The sequence below is a fragment of the Carcharodon carcharias genome, chromosome 19 (genome assembly GCF_017639515.1).
Source record: "Carcharodon carcharias isolate sCarCar2 chromosome 19, sCarCar2.pri, whole genome shotgun sequence".
Classification (NCBI taxonomy): Eukaryota; Metazoa; Chordata; class Chondrichthyes; order Lamniformes; family Lamnidae; genus Carcharodon; species Carcharodon carcharias.
Genome location: NC_054485.1, coordinates 28,831,870 through 28,851,542, shown reverse-complemented (window position 1 = coordinate 28,851,542; position 19,673 = coordinate 28,831,870). Strand labels below are relative to the sequence as shown.

At 42.0% G+C, this 19,673-nt stretch overlaps 1 protein-coding gene across 7 annotated transcripts; it reads right to left on the bottom strand.

Annotated features, from left to right (window-relative positions):
* Positions 1-3,260: 3,260 nt before the first annotated feature.
* On the bottom strand, positions 3,261-15,361 carry rsrp1 (arginine/serine-rich protein 1). Of its 7 annotated transcripts, XR_005946094.1 has the most exons (8): positions 15,263-15,361; positions 13,975-14,027; positions 11,107-11,988; positions 8,357-8,520; positions 7,728-7,764; positions 5,017-5,068; positions 4,342-4,440; positions 3,261-3,832 (listed from the first exon to the last, which is right to left on the bottom strand). XR_005946094.1 is itself a non-coding variant. In XM_041213436.1 (6 exons), the coding sequence occupies exons 1-6, from the start codon at positions 15,334-15,336 to the stop codon at positions 3,686-3,688; spliced, it is 1,419 nt and encodes a 472-aa protein (XP_041069370.1). In that variant the 5' UTR covers positions 15,337-15,361; the 3' UTR covers positions 3,261-3,685. The 7 variants fall into 7 exon arrangements, 3 of the variants coding, with proteins under 3 accessions (XP_041069370.1, XP_041069371.1, XP_041069372.1); XR_005946092.1 differs by lacking the exon at positions 7,728-7,764; XR_005946093.1 differs by having other exon boundaries at positions 3,717-3,832; positions 4,342-5,068.
* Positions 15,362-19,673: the final 4,312 nt, after the last annotated feature.

Genomic DNA, 19,673 nt, shown 5'->3' with positions numbered 1-19,673 from the left:
TGCTAAATCACCAGGTTCCATGATCCTGATGTTCTCCTCCTGCAGGATCAAAGGGAGACGTATAGCATGTGTGCCCTAAGAACCTCTCTTGGTTAAGTCTGAAGGCCCCTTCACGCATGCAGTGGAGTGCTGGTAACCACTTGCATGGCCACTGTGTAGTGCGCTTCTGAAACCTTACCCAGCTCCACCCCCCTCCACTTGACCAATTGGCAGCAGCTTTAGCCACTGGGCTGCGTGTTGTGCTGTCAGTTCAGCCACACTGCAAAGCTGCGGTGTTAACTTGAACCGTGAGGGATACCGTTCCAAACCTTAATGAAGATATTGCAAGGGGCTGCGGGTGACTGCACCATGACATTTCGTGAGAGGATTCTACAACATTCCCAGTTGGCCATTTGTTCTTCTGCCCTCTAAAATGCACATTAATTTGCAGTCTGCACCCAAAGGTGAAAAGTTCTGGAGCATTTGGTGGCACTTTCAAGCTTTTGCATTGCTCGAGTGGGCAGAAAAGCTTCAGAGGCCCTACTCTCTCACTCAAAAGCCAGCCAGGAGAAAGTGACTTGCCTGTGCACCTCCCCCCACACACCCCCCAACTCCGCAAAATGCTCTTCCTTGATGTCCTACAGGCGATGCTTGCGAGCGCTGCGCAAAGTTGCGTGCACTGATCTCCAAGTTCCCTTCGACGTTCAGGTCGCCAGATGCATGCCTTTTAAAGGCAGTCATGAAGCACACCGTTCTGAAGTCACGCTGATGTGGGCTATAAATTTGACGTGGGGGGATGACTCCAGCAAGCCGGGCTTATAATGCGTTGCTAAAGTATTGAAATTAGGTTCTCAAAATTCGGCAGTGGGAAACATAGCCTGCCACGGACGACCACCAACTGGTTTCACGATGGTACAAACCTGATTTTTTGGTCTTCTCACAATATTGTCCACTCACACCTGCCATGATGCCCACTGCCAACAGGACCAGACGATCCCGCCCATGGTGTGGGTGCTTGTACAGATGATGCTGTGGAGGCTGAATCATTGAATATATTCAAGCTTGATATAGACAGACGTTTGAACAAGAAGGGAGTCAAGGGTTATGGGAAACATGCAGGTAAGTGGGAGCTGAAACCAAAGATCAGATCAGCTTAATCTTGTTGAATGGTGGAGCAGGCTTGAGGGGCAGTATGGCCTCCTCTTGCTCCTATTTTTGTTTTTAAAAATTGTGAAGACCCTCTCTTATTTGATTAGGCTGTCTGCAAAAGCAGTATGTTCACAGGATTCTGGCCAGGAATACCATTGGCTGGGAATCTCAGTTTTGCTCGGGCTCTTTGATGACATCCGATCAAATGCAGCCTTCATGTCATGGGCAGTCAATCTCGCCTCACCTCAGGAGTTTAGCTCTTTTGTCCATGCTTGAACCAAGGCTGTAATGAGGTCAGAAGCGCAGTGGCCCTGGCAGAACCCAAACTGAGCATCAGTGAGCAGGTTATTTATAAGCAGGTGCCACTTGATAGCACTGTCGATGACCCCTTCCATTACTTACGATCAAGAACAGACTGATTTACTTATGATCAAGAACAGACTGATGAAGCAGTAATTGGCCAGGTTGGATTTGTCCTGTTTTTTGTGCACAGGACATACCTGGGCAATTTTCCCACATAGCTGTGTAGATGCCAATGCTGTAGCTATACTAAAACAGTCTGGCTAGGGGTGTGGCAAGTTCCGGAGCACAAGTCTTCAGTACTATTGCCAGAACATTGTCAAAGCCCATAGCCTTTGCAGTATCCAGTGCCTTCAGCCGTTTCTTTATATCACATGGAGTGAATAGAGTTGGCTGAAGACTGGCATCTGGGGACTTCCAGAGGCAGAGATGAATCAACCACTCATCCTTTCTGGCCAAAGATTGTAGCAAAAGCTTCAGCCTTATCTTTTGCACTTATGTGCTGGGCTCCTCTATTGAGGATAGGGATATTTGTGGAGCCTCCTCCAATGTGTTGTTTAATTGTCCACCACCATTCACAACTGGATGTGGTAGGCCTATGGAGGTTAGATCGGATCCATTGGTTGCAGGATCACTTAGCTCTATCACTTGCTGCTTACGCTGTGTGAAAGCTTCACCACGTTGACACCTCATTTTTAGGTATGCCTGCTACTGCTTCTGGTATGCCCTCCGAACCAGGGTTGCTCCCCTGGCTTGATTGTCATGCTAGAGTGGGGGATATGCCAGACCATGAGGTTAAGGTTACAGATGGTGTTAAGAGTACAATTCTGTTGCTGCTGATGGCCCACAGTGCCTCATGGATACCCAGTCTTGAGTTGCTAGATCTGTTCAAAATCAATTCCATTTAGCACGGTGGTAGTGCCACATAACACAATGGAAGGTATCCTCAATGTGAAGGCAGGACTTTATCTCCACAATGACAGCAAATCAGCAGCTCTCCTTGAACCGCCATAACCCCAGCCCTCTGGAACACCCTCAACCCGTAACGAGTATTCCTTAGGACAATGCTTTTTATCACCCTCTTTCATTTCTACTTGGTGGTTACTATTTATCCACTGTTCTGGAGTTCCTTTTATTGTCTCTATGAGGACTATAGAAAATGAATACTGTTAAGTGATATGGACTCCAGATAACCAACTGCAGCTTAAAGTACAGACAGCATCAGTCTATGGTGTTTCTGGTACCATTTGAACTGTTGACAATATATAAAAGTAAAACTGTTATATAAGGTATCAAAGACTTAAGATGTGGCAATACAGAGTCACCTTGGAAAGAACCTTGATATACAAAACTCAAATTCATAAAATAAAATCTAGATGGGAATAAGGTAGATAGAGTGTGTACTGATAGTTGGAAATCAATAGTGGGTAGGCACATGTTGGGAGCTGCAAAATATCAGCGGTATTATGGAAGTCTGTTAAAGCTATGAATTTGTCACTCAGTCTTGAGAAAATCTGCAAAAAGCACTCAGGCCCCAATGTGAATATTCACAGTGACAATTCACACCACAAATATGTTTAATGATATCGCAAATTATGATATAATGAGTTTGGAGAAGAAATGATCGGCAAACTCCACATAAGAAGCAAAGGCTCACATACAGGAGTGATCTCAGGTTCTCAGCACATGAGCAATAATCTAAAAAAACTGTTCCTTTTACCCAAATATAAAGAGCAGCAGTAAAAATGTAACATTCAAAATCCACACTGCTATTTCCCTATAATTAGCCTTTATTTCTTTGAACAGACAAGATACAAGCCATAGAAACAACATTTAAATTCACAAATCACCTTTATTGAATTCTGGAAAAACAAAGTGCACAGCTACAAAACAAATGAAGGTATTTCTTTGCAGAAATAGAATAAAGTCCCACCTGAAATCTTGGTTAAATCGCCAGTATCTTAGCTGCAAAATAGCAACTGATTTCAGAAGTATAACATTGGGCATGAAATCATCACAGCCTAAATATTTGTTACAACTGTTAAACATGTTACATTACACATGCAGTTTAGTCCAATTACATTTTTAACTTTCACAAAAGTAAAAGTTTGGATCAAGCTAAAGCTAGTGCCTCACACTTCAAACTCTCAAGTGTGTTATCACAATATTCTGTCTAACTATGCAGTTCTGGCAGGGTGATCAGAATAATTGGTCCTACGTACAAAAATATATATTTTTTTCTCATTTCAAATGGTCCTCAATGAGCCTTTATTTTATCCGCATTCTTGTGGCCATTATGCACTAATACCCACTGTCCATAGGGGCTTCCTTTCCGCTTGTGTTCAGGAGACTCTTTAGCAGAAGCGTTTGATGTTTTTTGACTCAATGGTTTTGCCACTGTATTCTGCAAAAGAATAAATTAAATAGGTAGCTACCGCCAAAAGCAACCATAACTGCAAAAAATTTTATCATTATTGACTAGAGTAATAATTTAAATCCACAGGTACATTACTATGTTACTATTCTAGACTAATCCTAACCAGAATTGGATCGAGGGTTAGCATTTCAGTGAGTTATATAGTATTAAATTTTGCATCACAGCAAAAAGCACAGTACAAATTTGAAACCACCTCAAATAGTAGTCTTGTATCACCTGTCATTGGTCAACTACACTATAATGTACTAAATACATAACCAAAACATTTCATACTTCAGGAACCAGTAAAAATCATAATGGTGTAAAAGCAGTAGATAGCATGTAACTGCAGCATCACAGCAGGATGAACAAATGCAAACTGTGCTTGGCAAGATGCTAAAAACTTTAAGCTAAGATTTACAACCACCCACCCAAAATTTAAAGGATGGCAAAGAGGGAAAGAATGCAATAACGTTTTGTTTAAAAATTTTACTTACTTTAACACTGAAAGCTATCCAATGGTTTGCTTCTATCCTTGCAGTGGCACTTGGTAATTTCTGAATTGGTTCATCCTCTTCAGCTTCTTTTTTGTATTCCTGCACAAAAATACAAAAAAAATCTACAAGTTAATCTTAAAAGTGGTCAATGTATTGTAAACTGTGACCCACAATCAGAGAGTCTCTTCAGGATGAAGCATTTGTAGCACTGGTTGGACAGACCCAACATTACAACACTGGCTTTTGAATAATAAATGTCACTATTGTTCTAACTGATGTGGTAGAATCTGCAGTAGAGTTGCTATTGTTCCTTGTGGCTTGGCACCATACCATTTCTGTATATTTGCACCAATATGGTCAACAGTTTAGAATACTTCAAACCTTATTTTAGCATGCTGACCCAAGCAGATACGAGAATGAGACTTGGAATGTTAAAGTTCCAGAATATCTGATCCACTGATCAAAGCTTAATGGGCACCAATTACTTCAATGTAATCAATGAGTCAGATCAATGAATTACCACTGAACATGTTAGTTATTTCAATGACAATTTCAACTTCAGAGTTCAAAATGCTTCTGAGCATTTTCAGTAACATATTAATCACTACAAATGTAGAACTGAACGCAGCTGTGTTGATAAGGTATATTCTAGGCTATAAAAGCCAATAAACTTATCTTCAAAAACTGTTGGCCTCTTCTCCGGCAAAGATCTGATATTCAAAACTTCCTGGAACACAGTGAATAAGTTATGAGGACAAGAAAATCCTGGAACAAAGCTGTAAAGCATGATCAATACTGAATCCAAAAGCTGCATTAGTCAAACCTTAACTTCATTTGCCTTGACCAGAAGAGCAAGTGCAAGAAATAAGAGCTTTTACATTAACTAATAAATTAAAATATTTATCAATTTGAAAAACTGGCAGCAAATACCAAGAACTGATGCAAGTACATCAGTAATCTTTGTTCCAGACCATAAGGAATAGATTGTGAACTAAATTCTGTCAGATGTAGAATTCTAGCAAAGCATAGAACAGTTATTTTGTTTTGCTTTCCTCTGCTTATTGAGTGCCAAGTGTGCTTTTGGACCCAGTATCAGACCAGCACTCCAAGGTCAAGTGCAATATTGGCACATTTAAAGTGAAGTTCCCTCCATACTACCTCCAATATAGATTCACACCTCAATCTCAAAAAAAGCACTAGAACACCACTCAACTTTCAATACCATTACATGATGCTAGGATTAAATAGTCAATCCAATACCAAATTGTGGGCACAGACCTGCTCAGAACAAAGAGTCAGGCAATCCTATTTGGCTTAAAGACAGACTGTCTGGGCTTTGTTTGAACACAGCACCAAAAAAGTCCACATTTTAAACTTGAACTCCAACTGTTGGAGAAAGAGTCTGGTATGCTGTAGGCCATTTGTGCTGTGCTTTAATCATTAATGCACAGCACACTGCCTAAATTGTGCAGTGTATTTGCAATGGATGCAAGTTTTTTGATGATACTGGCTTTATTGATTTGTCATTTTTATGGAATCCTCAACACTTAAGATTCTATTACAAGTACCTAGAAAACCAATGGGGCGTTTCTTTTTAATTTGATTCCCAGTAATTAAAGTACCTTTGATAAGGTACCACAGGGTTAGGCTTGTAACATAGGTCAGGGCATGTGGAATCACAAGACACACAGGTAGATGAATAGCAAATTGGCTAAAAAAAAGCAGACTAGGAGATAAGGGTATTATTCAGATTAGAGGACAGTAGAAAAAAATGTTCCACAGGATAAAGGCTGGACCACTTATTCATAACTATGATTTGTACTTAGGATCAAATAACTTTTGAAATTTCAAACTGGAGGGTATAACTAACACGGAGGAAGAATGCAAGATCATAAATGGATACATTAGAAAACTTGCAGGCTGGACAATGAAGTGGCAAAAGAACTTTAACAGATAATTGTAAGGTGACTTACTTTGGTAGGAAAAATAGAAAATCACCTACACCTTAGAAAATAAGAAACTAAACAGGGTAGAAGAACAAAGGGATCTAGAGATACAGATAATTCATTAAAAGCACCACAGGTCAGCTAAGTAATTGAAAATGCCAACAAAACGTTGGGATCTATTTCAAAGTGTATAGAATTCAAGAGTAATATTAAACTTGTATAGGACCTTGGTCAGGCCACATTTGGGAGCTCTGAACTGTTCTAGTCCCTATGCTAAGAAAAGGACATAGAAGCACTACAGTATAGAAAATATTGACAAGGATAGTACAAGATGAAGAAAATAGCCATTGGAAAATATTGAACAGGATGGGGCTTTTGTTCCCCCCGCAACCCCAGAAAAGACTTGGAAGTGATCTGATAGAGTTTTTTAAAAATTATGAATGGATTGTACAGCGTAGATAGAGAGAATGCTTCCACTTACAAAATAATCCAAAACTGGGGGTCATAGATACAGGGTTGTTACTAATAAATTCAATAGGAAAAGGAGGAGAAAGCTTTACTCAGTGGCTTGAATGTGGAACTTGCTGTCACAGGAGGTGATTAAGGCAAACCGATTACGAAAAGAAACTAGACAAGTACACGAGAAAAGGGAATAGAAGAAAGGCAGACGTGAGGTAAATGGACTAGAGAAGACTCATGGAGCATAAACACCAACAGAAGAGTTGGGCAAAACCACTATTTGAGCTTTATATTGCATATAATTAGCTGCATTTCAATTAAAAGTTCTGACAATTTATAGAGTTTGATGGTCCTGTATATATATATATATATATATATATATATTGGCTGCGGAGAATGGTTCACTTGTCCAAAAATTTATTATACTAAATATCTTTAAGAGTGCCAGAATAAAGATGCATCATAACAAGTTTCCTTCATAAATAAGAGTCAATGCAGTATATCAAAGAACCAACATATTGTCCTGCCTTGTCTTCGGAGTGGCAAGATGCAGACCTAGCTTCCCCCATTCTCAACTCCCCATTTTGACCATACTTCTATAAGTAGGTATCTTCGCATAGGTCACAGATCTCCCTGACCCAAAAAAACAACAAAATAGAAATTAGGGCAGTAAGAGTGGATTATGTACACTCTTTTATCCTTCCACACCTTATGGTGGGCAAGCAACTGCAGGACTGCCCTGGCACAGAGCCATGTGGTTCATGGTTCACCCCTCAGTCACAAGTTGTGTGGAAAATTAATGTATTCACACTTCATCACAAAAATCTTAGAGCTTTCCCACTTAATATTTGGTAATGGATATACAGAGCCCCGGTTTCTTTTGTAACATGGGAGTTTTTGAAAGCCAATTGTTCCTTTAATCATACTACATTGGCCAAACTGCCCCCAAACACTGCACACACGCAGATACAAAGATACCACCTCATATCTTCAAGAAGTGCAGTCCATTTCAAGGCTTCTATAAAACAGAAATAAATCAAGTCACGCAAACCAATTTTAGTTTTTATAATAAAAATATGGGAAGTGTTTGAATGACATGTTGACAAGCAACAGCAGAGCTAAATTATTACTGTACATTACAATTTCTGATAATACAAAGTACACAAAAATTAGCTATAAAGCATTTTGGGATATCCTGAGGTTGCAAAATGCACACAAGTGCAAGTTCTTTCTTTTCCTTACAATGTAAGACAACATGGAATAGTCTGTCACTTTGTAGGAATGGCTACATGCTGCAATATCTTGCACAGTCGTGCACCATCGAAAACATTACTCTGAAAATAAACTATCAAAGAATAATTTAAATATTAAACCAATGTAACAATGGTTGAGCTGGAAAAAGACTACAACTCAATTTATTCTACTTCACTGCAGGAACACCAGTCTGCAAGAGAGTGAGAAAACTGACAGCAGCCACTTTAATAAAAATCATAGACCTCAATGTGCAAGTGAGTGAGTGCTGAAATATTTAGATAAAAAAGGACCTTCTTCTACATTTAGACATGCTGTTTAGAACACATTTCATTACAGTATACAGAGTCATTACTCACCTTTCTGGTCAGGTCTTTTATTGCATCACTGTTAGTTTTCATTTCGAAAAGTCTCTCATTTTTAAGAGGACTGGCAGGCTTCAGACTGGGAAGCAAGTGGATGTTGTCCTTTCCCAATAATTTATCAGCATTTGCCTTTGCTATTTCAAGCAATTTCTTTTTCTCTGGGGTAAAAAATACAATGATTTACTCAATTTTAGGTTGCAACTCTTCAAGATTTTAGAAAACTTAACTTGGATTAAGAGTTTAAGTGCTGATGGGCAATAACTACCACTTTACAAACAATCCAACTTCAAAAAACTTAAAGCTATGGCATTTGTGCTCAAATCTATGAATGGTGGTGCCACATCAAGAGACTGATATTGACTACACTGAAGATATTTAATCCAGTTTATCTTAAGAAGTTATAAGTGTCATTTTCCTTGTGTTCAATGCACATCATTCCCATAAGTGAGCAGTCAGAGACCCTGTGACTTTAAAAATACTGGATAATGGAAAATACCCCGGTCTTGAACAGAAACACTTGGTTGTGGTCTTCAGCTTATTGGATATATCACATGACCAAGTGCCATTTCTCCTTGACTTTGAAAGTCAGGTGGCTTTGTGGTGGTATGCCACTGATCATCAACTATGAAATGGCAACTGAACAGCAGACATACTAATAATAAAAAGGACTTCATTGTTCGAAGCAAAGAAATCACAGCATTTCCAGTGCTGAAACCCTATATAAAATGGACCTGAAGTAACTTAACATAATTTTACATGGATGGCCACTGGTAACCTTTCATGAGCCTCCTACCACTGATTTTCAGAAGGACTGCAGTCTGTCAAAACACTTACATATTTAATTTCCTTTGTGTATCTCTTTTCCAAGTACACAATAATGGCAAACACCCACAAGACGATAGATAATTGTTAAGCTCCTCAAAACTTGCTTGTAAGTTAATAGCTCAGGGAGCTGCCCATATTTAATAGTTTGTATGTGGGCAGCCAAGTAGAAATATATGCAAATTCATCACTTTAAAATAAACCAATATAGTCCACCACCTACCCAATAGCTGCTGGAAGAATCCAACTGTCATTTAATTTCAAACAGAGTTGCATTTCAAAATATTTACCACAATGTTTCCCTGGTACCTTAAAAAGGTGTAATCCCAGAGGTTTGGAGGTCTGTAAACATTGCACAATTATTTAAAAAAGTGTGCAAATGATAGGCCAGAAAATTATAGGCCAGTTAGTCTGACTTTGGTGGTGGGTAAATTATTGGAAACAATTCTGAGACACAGGATAAACTATTACTTAGAAAGGCACAGATTGATCAGGGATAGTCAGCATGGTTGTTCGGGGAAGATAGTCTCTTACTAACTTATTAGAATCTTGAGTAGGTTACAAGGAGGATTATTGAGGGTTATGCAGTGGATGTTATTTACATGGACTTCAGTAAGGCATTTGACAAGGTCCCACGTGGCAGACTGGTCAGGAAATTGAGATCTCATGGGATACAGGAGAAGGTGGCAGGTTGGATCCAAAATTGGCTCAGTGACAGGAAGCAAAGGGTAATGGCCGGTGGATGTTTTTGCGAATGGAAAACAGTTACGAGAGGCATGATTGGGAAATTTGCAGGTGACACAAAAATTGGCCATGTGGTTGATAGTGAAGAGGATAGCTGTCAATTCCAGAATTATTTCAATGGTTTGGTTGAGTGGGCAGAGAAGTGGCAAATGGAATTCAATCCAGAAAAGTGCAAGGTAATGTATTTGGGGAAGGCAAACAATGCAAGGGAATACTCAATAAACAGGAAGTTATTGAGAGAGGGTCGAGAAGTGAGGAGTTCATGTCCACAGGTCCTTGAGGCAGTAGGACAGGTGAACAAGGTGGTCAAGAAAACATATGGAATGCTTTCCTTTATTGGGTGATGTACTGAATACAAAAGCAGAAATGTAATAATGGAACTGTATAAAACATTGGTTAGGCCACAGCTGGAATTGTGTACAGTTGTGGTCACCACATTACAGAAAAGACATAATTGCTCCGGAGAGAGTGCAGGGGAGATTTACAAGAATATTGTCAAGGCTTGAAAATTTCAGCTATGAGAGATTTGATAGGCTAGGGTTGTTTCCCTTAGAACAGAGGAGGCCAAGGGGTGACTGAATTAAGGTGTACAGAATTATGAAGTGTCCACATAGAGTAGACAAGAAAGACTTATTTCCCCTAGTTGAGGGGTCAATTGCCAGGGGCACAGATTTAAGGTGATTGGTAGAACGATTAGAGGGTACATGAGGAAAAACCTTTTCACCCAGAGGGTGGTGGGCATCTGGAATTCACTGCCGAAGTTGGTGGTTAAGGCTAAAATGCTCAACTCATTTAAAAAAGGTTCCTAGATCCGTAACCTGCAAGGTTCCAGGTGCTGGAAAATGGGATTAAAATGAGCGGCTAGTTTTTTTTTCTCATTTTGGCTGACAGACACAAATGGGTTGAATGGCCCCTTTCTGACTGTAACATTTCTATGGTTCAATCTGTTTCCAAGGATTTTGTGCAGATTGGGCTTTTTGCTTCAGGGAAGTTTAAGATTTTAATCTCAAAGATACCACAGTAAAAGGACAATACAAAAAATTATAACCCCGTAGACAAAATAGCCACATTCTGACAATACTTTAAGAGACCGATTTCGTACAGAGCTGGTGTGACCAGATTTTGTCCCAATCTTTTAGAAAACACAAACTCTTACTTCAGTTCTCAAAGCATCTTACCTTTTTGCGTTAAGTGGATAGATCTGTCCCTCGATCTGCTACGGCTTCTTCTGTGTGATGGTGGTTGGGTTCTGCACATAAAGCCATTATGGCTTCTCTGAAGTCTGGATGGAGACCTCGACCATGACCTTGAGCGAGATCTTCTGTACCTCAAGCTGGATCTTGACCTTCTGTATGATCTAGAAGGGGGCATGTAGCACCTGGTTCTGGACCTGTATCTACTTGGTGACTGATAAGACATTCGACATCTGGATCTTTGGTAACAAGACCTTGACCAGCTTCTAGACCGGGACCTTGAATAGGTCCGCCTTGATCTTCTGCAGCTCCTCTTCAGTGAAGCATACCTGCCTCTTGAAGCTAATGAGATATCATCTGAACTTGAACCATACCGTTCTGAAGACGACACTGAACCTGATCGGGAGCTGCCTGAAGATGACACTGAACTTGATCGAGAGCTGCCTGAAGATGACACAGATATCGATCGAGAGCTACCTGAAGACGATGTTGAACTCGACCGCGAGCTGCTTGAAGAACATGCTGAACTTGACCAGGAGCTGTCTGAAGACGACACTGAACCTGATCGAAAAGTGCTCGAAGATGAAACCGAACCTGATCGGGAACTGGCAGAAGATGACAGTGAACTCGATCGGGAAATTTTAGACTTGATACCAAGTGTTCTGGAACGTGAGATTCTCTCCTTTTCAGTCTTCTGACAAGGAGAACCAAGTCTCAATTCATCCACACCAACACCTACATTTTCAGTCTTCTGTTCCTGTGCACATCCATCTGTTCCCCACTCCATTTCAATGTCTTTCTCAGACATCTGCTCCATTTCTGAATCTGATTTCAAAACACCATATCTTCGTTGCAAATTTGTTTTACCTAAAAGATCAATAATCACATTCACATGGCAGTGAACACAAACCTTGTTATTTATATTGAACACATACAGAATTACATAATAATCTAATCTAGTATATGGCATATTAATTGAATTTCAACTGCTGTTACTATTTTCCATTATTTTATACCAAAAGCTGAATTCAGTGGTTTAACACTAACCAAACATAGCATCATATCAGAGAATCTTAAGGCATTAGGAGGAGGCTATCCAGCCCATCATGATTGTGCTGGCTCCTTGAAGGAGTTATTAGATTAGTTCCACTTCCTGACTCTTTCCCCATAACCCTACACATTTTTTATTTCCAAGCATATATTCATTTTCCTTCTGAAATTTACTATTGAATCTGCTTTCACCAACCTTTCAGGCAGTGTATTCCAGACCATAACTCACTGTGCCCTTTGGTGACTGACTCACTTGCCACAGGAAACAGTTTCTCTTTACTTACAATACCAAAACCCCCAATTTTAAGCACCCCAAATAAATCTCCCCTTAACTTTCTCTGCGCTAATGAGAACAATCTCAGCTTCTCCTATCTCTCCACATAACACAGCCCTCATCTCTGGCATCATTATGGTAACTCTCCACTACATCTTTTCAAGGCCTTGACATCCTTCCAAAACTGTAAATAAACTTCATATTTTGGGGTTTAACTGTAAACTACACAGTAATTCTTCCAAGTTTGGAGGTCAACGTTTAGCACAATTCTTCTAGAAACCTCAAATTGAATACACAAAGTTCTCAGTGTAGGTAACATGAAACTTTTCAATTTTAGCTTAGAGAAAATTCCTCCAATGGGACACTTTTAACTTAAAATCGAAGGAGCTTTTATATTGTTTTCCATCTCCAATTTCTGTAGCATAAGTTGCCTGGAGTGAGTAACCAACAAAACTTTTAGATCAACAACAAAGTCCCAATTTTCATGGATTCTTCTTGCTTGTTGTCAATCTTAATGGGGCTAGTAAATGCACCGCTTCATCAGGTGCTGGACATTCTGCTGTTATGTAATTGCAAAGATGCACTACTATTCACAGGTGTATTATCTAAATACTAATGACATGAAATATCAGACATTTGTGCTCCATGCACTGACCAGTGTTACAGCTGGTTAACATTATTTCTGCTATGCATTCATCAAGGGAGACCGGGGGCACCATACTTTTAGAGTACTCTCTCATGATCGGGTAAACTGCACCAAAGCCCATGACTCAAACAGTTAGTTTCATTCTAACAATTAGAAGCATTAAAAATAATTATTTTTCCCCCAATATCCCACCTATTTCCATTATTTTAAATGTATTTCCATCCATTGTTTTATCTCTGCCTTTTAGCCTATTTTGATTCCTTCACCCCACCCCCACTAGGGCTATCTGTACCTTGCTTGTCCTGCTTTCTACCCTTAATTAACATATTCCTTAGATAATATCATCACCTTCAACATCTCTTTGTCCTTTTGTCTGTGACATCTTTTGGTTATCTCCACCTATCACTGGCCCTCTATCCAGCCCTAACTGTCCCACCACCCCCTTAAACCAGCTAATTTCACTTCTCTTCTATTTTTACTTAGTTCTGTTGAAAAGTCATATGGACTCGAAACGTTAACTGTGTCCCTCTCTGCAGATGCTGCCAGACCTGCTGAGTTTTTCCAGGTATTTTTATTTTGGATTTCCAGCATTCGCAGTTTATTGCTTTTATTATAAGAGAATTAAATGTCTCACCTCAGTTCCAAAGGGACACTAGGATAGCTCAGTGATGCTTTTAGAAACAATTTTAAATCTAAATTAATACTCTACACAAACCTTCACCACTACACAACCACTCTAATCATTACAGATCCTTTGGCTTGTAAAATAATGCATAGCAGTCCAAACACCAAGCATAGTTTCTCTCCCATGCATCATGGAAAGGTCAAACCAGAGTTTCAAATATAAACTGAAAACAGAAAAATCTAAAACAATTAAACTTACCACAGCTGGATTTCTCTCCCATCATTTCCCTGGAGAAACCAACTGAATTCAGCCTGTTAACACAAAAGATACTTTTTGTAAGTGAAACTTAGGCAGCTTAGGTCAGAACCATAAGTAGTTGCATTATATTTATAGCAATTAGAAGAATGGGAACAAAAGGTTTTAACACAAAGACACCCAACAGACTCCATAAACTTGAGTTCATTTAAAATGACACAGCTCAAACTGGACCAAGCCCCACTCACATATTACTACTGTCCTCATTGATCTACACTGGCCCCAGATCTAGAAGCCTCAAAATTAAAAGCTCAGATTTAAAACCCATCATGGCCTTACCCAATTCCTTCTCCAACTTACTCCACCCCTACAACTCACCGCACCAACAGTTCCCTCTAACTCTGCCCACTAGGTGCACCCTGCACTCCTATTGCCTCTTGCCTTCAAGCATCTAAGCTCCTCATTCCTTAAACCCTTCCAACTCCCTCTTTTCCATCTGACATAGTTTGTGATCACCATTCATTTTTGATTGCACCTGTAAAGGACACTGCATTTTTTCTTATGTTAAATGTGCTATATCAATGCAACATGCGATTGCATTGCAACTTTCATATAATATCAATCATTTGATGAAACCTAAGACAAAAGGAATCAAAGGCAAAAAAGCCTGCATTTTATTCAGCTTCATCAGCAGCATCACCCAACAAGTGAGTCAATCGCTTTCTGGAAAATTCTCCAATGCTGGAGAATTGGTCAGTGGTGAGTCAGCAGCTCGACTCTGACAGTATAAACATCCTTTACCATTGTAGAAATACAGTCGCTCCTTCCCCAGCGCAGGAACTAAAATAATGAAAATTATTACTGTTGTCGACTTAACGTAATTTTAACAATATACAACGGGTTACACTCACTGCATTTCATGTTAGGTTATCAACTCATTTTCATTAGGACAGCATATAAAAAAACAAAACCTAATAATACTAATAACCTTGACTTTGACCCCACTCCCTACCCTGACAACCCAACCCATTAACTTTAACCCATTCGCTCCTAACAACCCAACCCATTGACTCTCACCCCATTCCCCTGACAACCCAACCCAAACACTGACTCTTAACCATGATCCCAGCGCCAACTCCCTCTTCACTTATCAGCCGGTCAAAAACGCGTCACACCCAAGGCCAAGACTTTAAAACTATTGATAAAATCAGGTCCCCCCTACCCCCCCAAAAAAAATTTCAATTTCAAATAATTTTGCTAGCTGGGTTTTTTCTTGTCCTACAAAACTCACCGATTATAATCACTGGCTCGATGCTTGGGAGACTCTGAAGTGCCACAATTCTCACCGCTACCGAGTACCACCATTTTATCACTGAAACCAACGTAATCGATCTGCTCTTTTTATAACCTGACGGTCCGCGAGAACCCGCCTTCACCTCTCTCTCATTGGCTCTTGCTTCCAGATCCCTATTATTATTGGTTTATTTGGAGGCCGCGCGAGGTATTGGGCTGTAGAACAGCGCGTATGGAGGCTGACCCTCTTATCATTGGTCAAGGGAGCTGTCCGTCAGAGTATGTGGCCCTGGCAGCCGCTGTCAATTCGACGCCCAATTGGTCCAAGTTGATGTCAATCAACAAAGAGAGAGGGAGAGAGAGAGAAAAAAGCTGAGGGGATAAAAGCTGAAGATAAAAATAAAATACCGTCGATGCTGGAAACCTGAAACAAAGACAAAAATTACTGGAAAAGCTCAGCAGGTCTGACAGCATCTGCGGAGAGGGAGACAGTTAACGTTTCGAGTCCGTGTGACTCTCCACCAGAAAGCTGAAGATGTTGGGAATTGGAGATAAAAAACAACGGAACATTCTGGAAATACTGAAGACAGGAAATACTGAATACAGCATCTTTGGAGAGATTAGAACAGTTAGGAAGAGTCTGAAGAAGAGTCACACGGACTCGAAACGTTAACTCAGTTTCTCTCTCCACAGATGCTGTCAGACCTGCTGATTTTTTTTCCCCCAGCATTTTCCTGTTTTTGTTTCAGGTTTCCAGCATCCGCAGTATTTTGCTTTTATCTTAAGAGCAGTGAATATTTTGCCTGTGAATTCACCAGCTTAAAATTCTTGCCTGAGCTGCCAGCGTTTTCTTCTGATAATAATTGGTCGAACAGCAACTTTTAGGAAGAAACATTACATGACATTTTTTAAACTTTATTTGAATTTTACACTAAGATCTGACAAGTTTCCAACTTTTCTTCTTAGCTCTTGGTATTATCTCCCTGCCTTTCAAAACTGCAATGATCACCCATCTCCTCAAAAACAAACCCATCCTCCCGTTCTGCATTTGCCTTGCTGGGCTCCTACATGCCACTAGGCAACGATACTATAGGTGACAGATCCTCACACATACAATCACGAAAAGCTACGTTTGCAGTAGGTAACATAAAATTAGTTGATAAAACGCAAGAGTAAGCATTACTTCATTCCACTCCCACATTGTCCTATAGGACTCCAGAAACAGGCACTAGCAACACAGTATCAGCAAATATGAAGTGGAAGTCTGTCCCCAGAATCCATGCTTAAAGTTCAGGCAGAATCCAAGCCCCTGTCCCACTCCCTGCCACCGGGACCAAGTGCCTATGATTCTATGATTCGCTCAGCGCACCCCAGCTCCGGGAAGCCGGGAGCAGCAACGCCCCAGAGGGGGAGAGGATTGGAGAAGCTTCTCCAACAGAGGACATTTCAAACCCCGCTCTCTGCACGGACCCCCAGATGCCACCCGAGCAGAACACCGCCAATGGGGAGGTTCAGGACGGTTTCCTCAGCCCATCCAAAGTGAAGCAATTTGAGCACACTACGGGCATGAAGGAGCAGACCAAAGGTCTGGAACTCTCAGAGACAACAGGTTTGGTAAGAGACTAAATGCTTTAAAATGGGTTTAAAGATTGTATCCATAAATGTGCGTAGCATTAAATCTACTGTGCGATGTGTTGCGACCTTGGACTACCTTGCCAAGGTCAAAGCTGACCTGTTGTTTCTGCAGGAGTGTGCGATACCGCACCTCAACTCCTACAGGCAATGGTCACGATTGTGGTCCCATGGGCCATCGGTCTGGTTGGGAGGAAACGACTCTCGTTCCTCCGGCCTGAGGATTCTGCTGCGGGGAGGCAGCTTCACCGTCTCCCAGGTTAAGGAGGTGGTGGGCGGGCGCCTCCTCGTAGCAGACGTAATGTACAAGAATGCTCCACTCTGGTTAATTAATGTATATGCCCCATCACAAGGGGCTGAGCGGCTGGAGGTTTTTCAGCAGCTCCCACTGCTGCTGGCGACCTCCAGGCCGGTCATTCCGGGCGGTGACTTCAACTGCATCATCGATGCGGCTGGACGATCCGGCAGGGCCGACAGCAGATTGGACGCTACGTCCAGATCCCTGATGGAAACAGTAAAGGATGCCAAGCTGCACGACGTCTTCAGCAACCCTGCAGACAGAGCGCAGCGTAAATACACCTGGTCGCGGCCTGACGGGTCCGTCCATCCCAGGATAGACTTCCTGTTTGTGTCCCGTGCATTCGCGGTCAGATCCACTGACGTCAAGCCGGTGTTCTTCTCTGACCACTGCCTCCTGCTGGCTGACTGTCACTTAGAGGAAGACCAGAGGGTTGGCAGGGGGGTATGGAAGGTAAACGTGCAACTGCTGACCCCAGAGAACATTGAGGAGCTCAAGAGGGATTACAAAGGTTGGAGAACCATGAAACCCCACTTTGAGTCACTGACTCACTGGTGGGAAGTGATCAAGGGAAACATCAAGAGGTTTTTCATCCTCAAAGGCATCCAGAAAGCTAGAAAGGAACAGAGGGAAATGTCCCGACTCCAGAAAAACATGCAGAATCTGCTCTGGCTGCAGTCGATGGGGGTCGATGTCAAGGAGGGTCTCCAAGAGGTGAAGAGCCAGCAAGCCTCGCTCTTTGCCTCGGAGGCCTCCAAGATCATCTTCCGTTCCAGAGTCCGCTCCGTGGAGCAGGATGAGATGTGCTCACGTTTCTTCTTCCAAAAGGTACACAGAGAGAGCTCTGTAATCAACAGCCTGAAGGAAGAAGACGGCTCAGTAAAGTCATCACAGTCCGACATTTTGAGGATCAGCAAATCCTTTTATGCCCGATTGTATGACGTGAAGCCCACAGACAGCACGGCCTCCCAGTCCTTCCTGTCCTCTATCACGGAGGTCTTAAACGACAGTACACAGGAGAGCCTGGACAAAGCGCTAACTCCTGATGAACTGACTGAGGCCCTTGAGTCCTTCGAGAAGAGTAAAACTCCCGGAAGCGACGGCTTGCTGGCGGAGTTGTATTTGGCTCTGTGGGACTGGATCGGCCCGGACCTGCTAGAAGTGTACAAGAGTATGCTCATGGTCGGCAGTATGTCAGATTCCATGAGGAAAGGCATTATCACCCTCATCTACAAGCACAAGGGGGAAAGGGAGGAAATTAGAAATTGGCGACCCATTTCACTGTTGAATGTGGACTATAAGATTCTGTCCAAGGTCATTGTCAATCGGGTCAAATCCGCTCTGGAATTGGTGATCCACCCTGACCAGACCTGCACTGTGCCGGGCAGGAAGATCTCTGAGAGCCTCGCTCTGCTCAGGGATATGATTGCCTATGTACAGGACAGGGGTGTGGATACCTGCCTCATCAGCCTGGATCAGGAGAAGGCCTTTGACAGAATATCGCACAACTACATGGTGGATGTGCTATCCAAAATGGGGTTTGAGGAGGGAATTCGCAATTGGATCCAACTGCTCTACACTAACATCAGTAGTGCAGTTTCTATCAATGGGTCGGAATCAGATAGCTTTCCTATTAAATCTGGAGTCAGGCAGGGCTGCCCTCTCTCCCCTGTCCTTTTTGTGTGTTGCATAGAACACTTTGCTGAATCCATCAGGAAGGATCCGGGCATAAGAGGAGTGACGATCCCAGGCAGTGGAGGCACTCAGCTCAAAGCCTCCCTGTACATGGACGATGTCGCCGTCTTCTGCTCGGATCCCCTGTTGGTGCACAGACTGATCCACATCTGCGACCAGTTTGAACTGACCTCGGGAGCCAAGGTAAATCGTGGGAAGAGCGAGGCCATGTTCTTTGGGAACTGGGCTGACAGATCCTTTGTCCCCTTCATTGTCAGGGCTGACAGCCTGAAGGTGCTGGGGATATGGTTCGGAGGAACCAGGGCACGCGTTAGAAACTGGAAGGAGCGAGTGTCGATGGTGAAAAGGAAACTGGACATGTGGGAGCGACGCTCCCTCTCCATTGCGGGTAAGAACCTGGTCATCAGGTGTGAGGCACTCTCGCTGTTGCTGTACGTGTCGTAGGTCTGGCCCATTCCACACTCCTGTGTGGTGGCGATCACCTGAGCCATCTTCCGCTTTATCTGGAGGTTGAAATGGATCGTGTCCGCAGGGACACGATGTACAAGCCTCTAGATAAAGGGGGAAAATACGTGCCCAACATCGCCCTCATACTGATGGCCACCTTTGTGTGCGGCTGCATCAAGTGGTGTGTAGACCCTCAGTATGCAAACACCAAGTGTCACTACATGCTGAGGTTCTACCTGTCCCCAGTGTTACGAAGGATGGGTCTGGCCACACTGCCGCAGAACGCTCCAAGTAGTTGGACCATGCTGAACCACCTGTCCCTCGTGGGAAAATTTAT

Bases quoted from the DNA above. Each gene is read 5' to 3' on its own strand.
- rsrp1 (XM_041213436.1), bottom strand. From the start codon at position 15,336: ATGGTGGTACTCGGTAGCGGTGAGAATTGTGGCACTTCAGAGTCTCCC. The intron at 11,989-13,974 runs GTAAGTTTAATT...TTGATCTTTTAG, and splicing joins GGGAGAGAAATCCAGCTGTG to GTAAAACAAATTTGCAACGA. The intron at 8,521-11,106 runs GTAAGATGCTTT...TTTTTACCCCAG, and splicing joins TATCCACTTAACGCAAAAAG to AGAAAAAGAAATTGCTTGAA.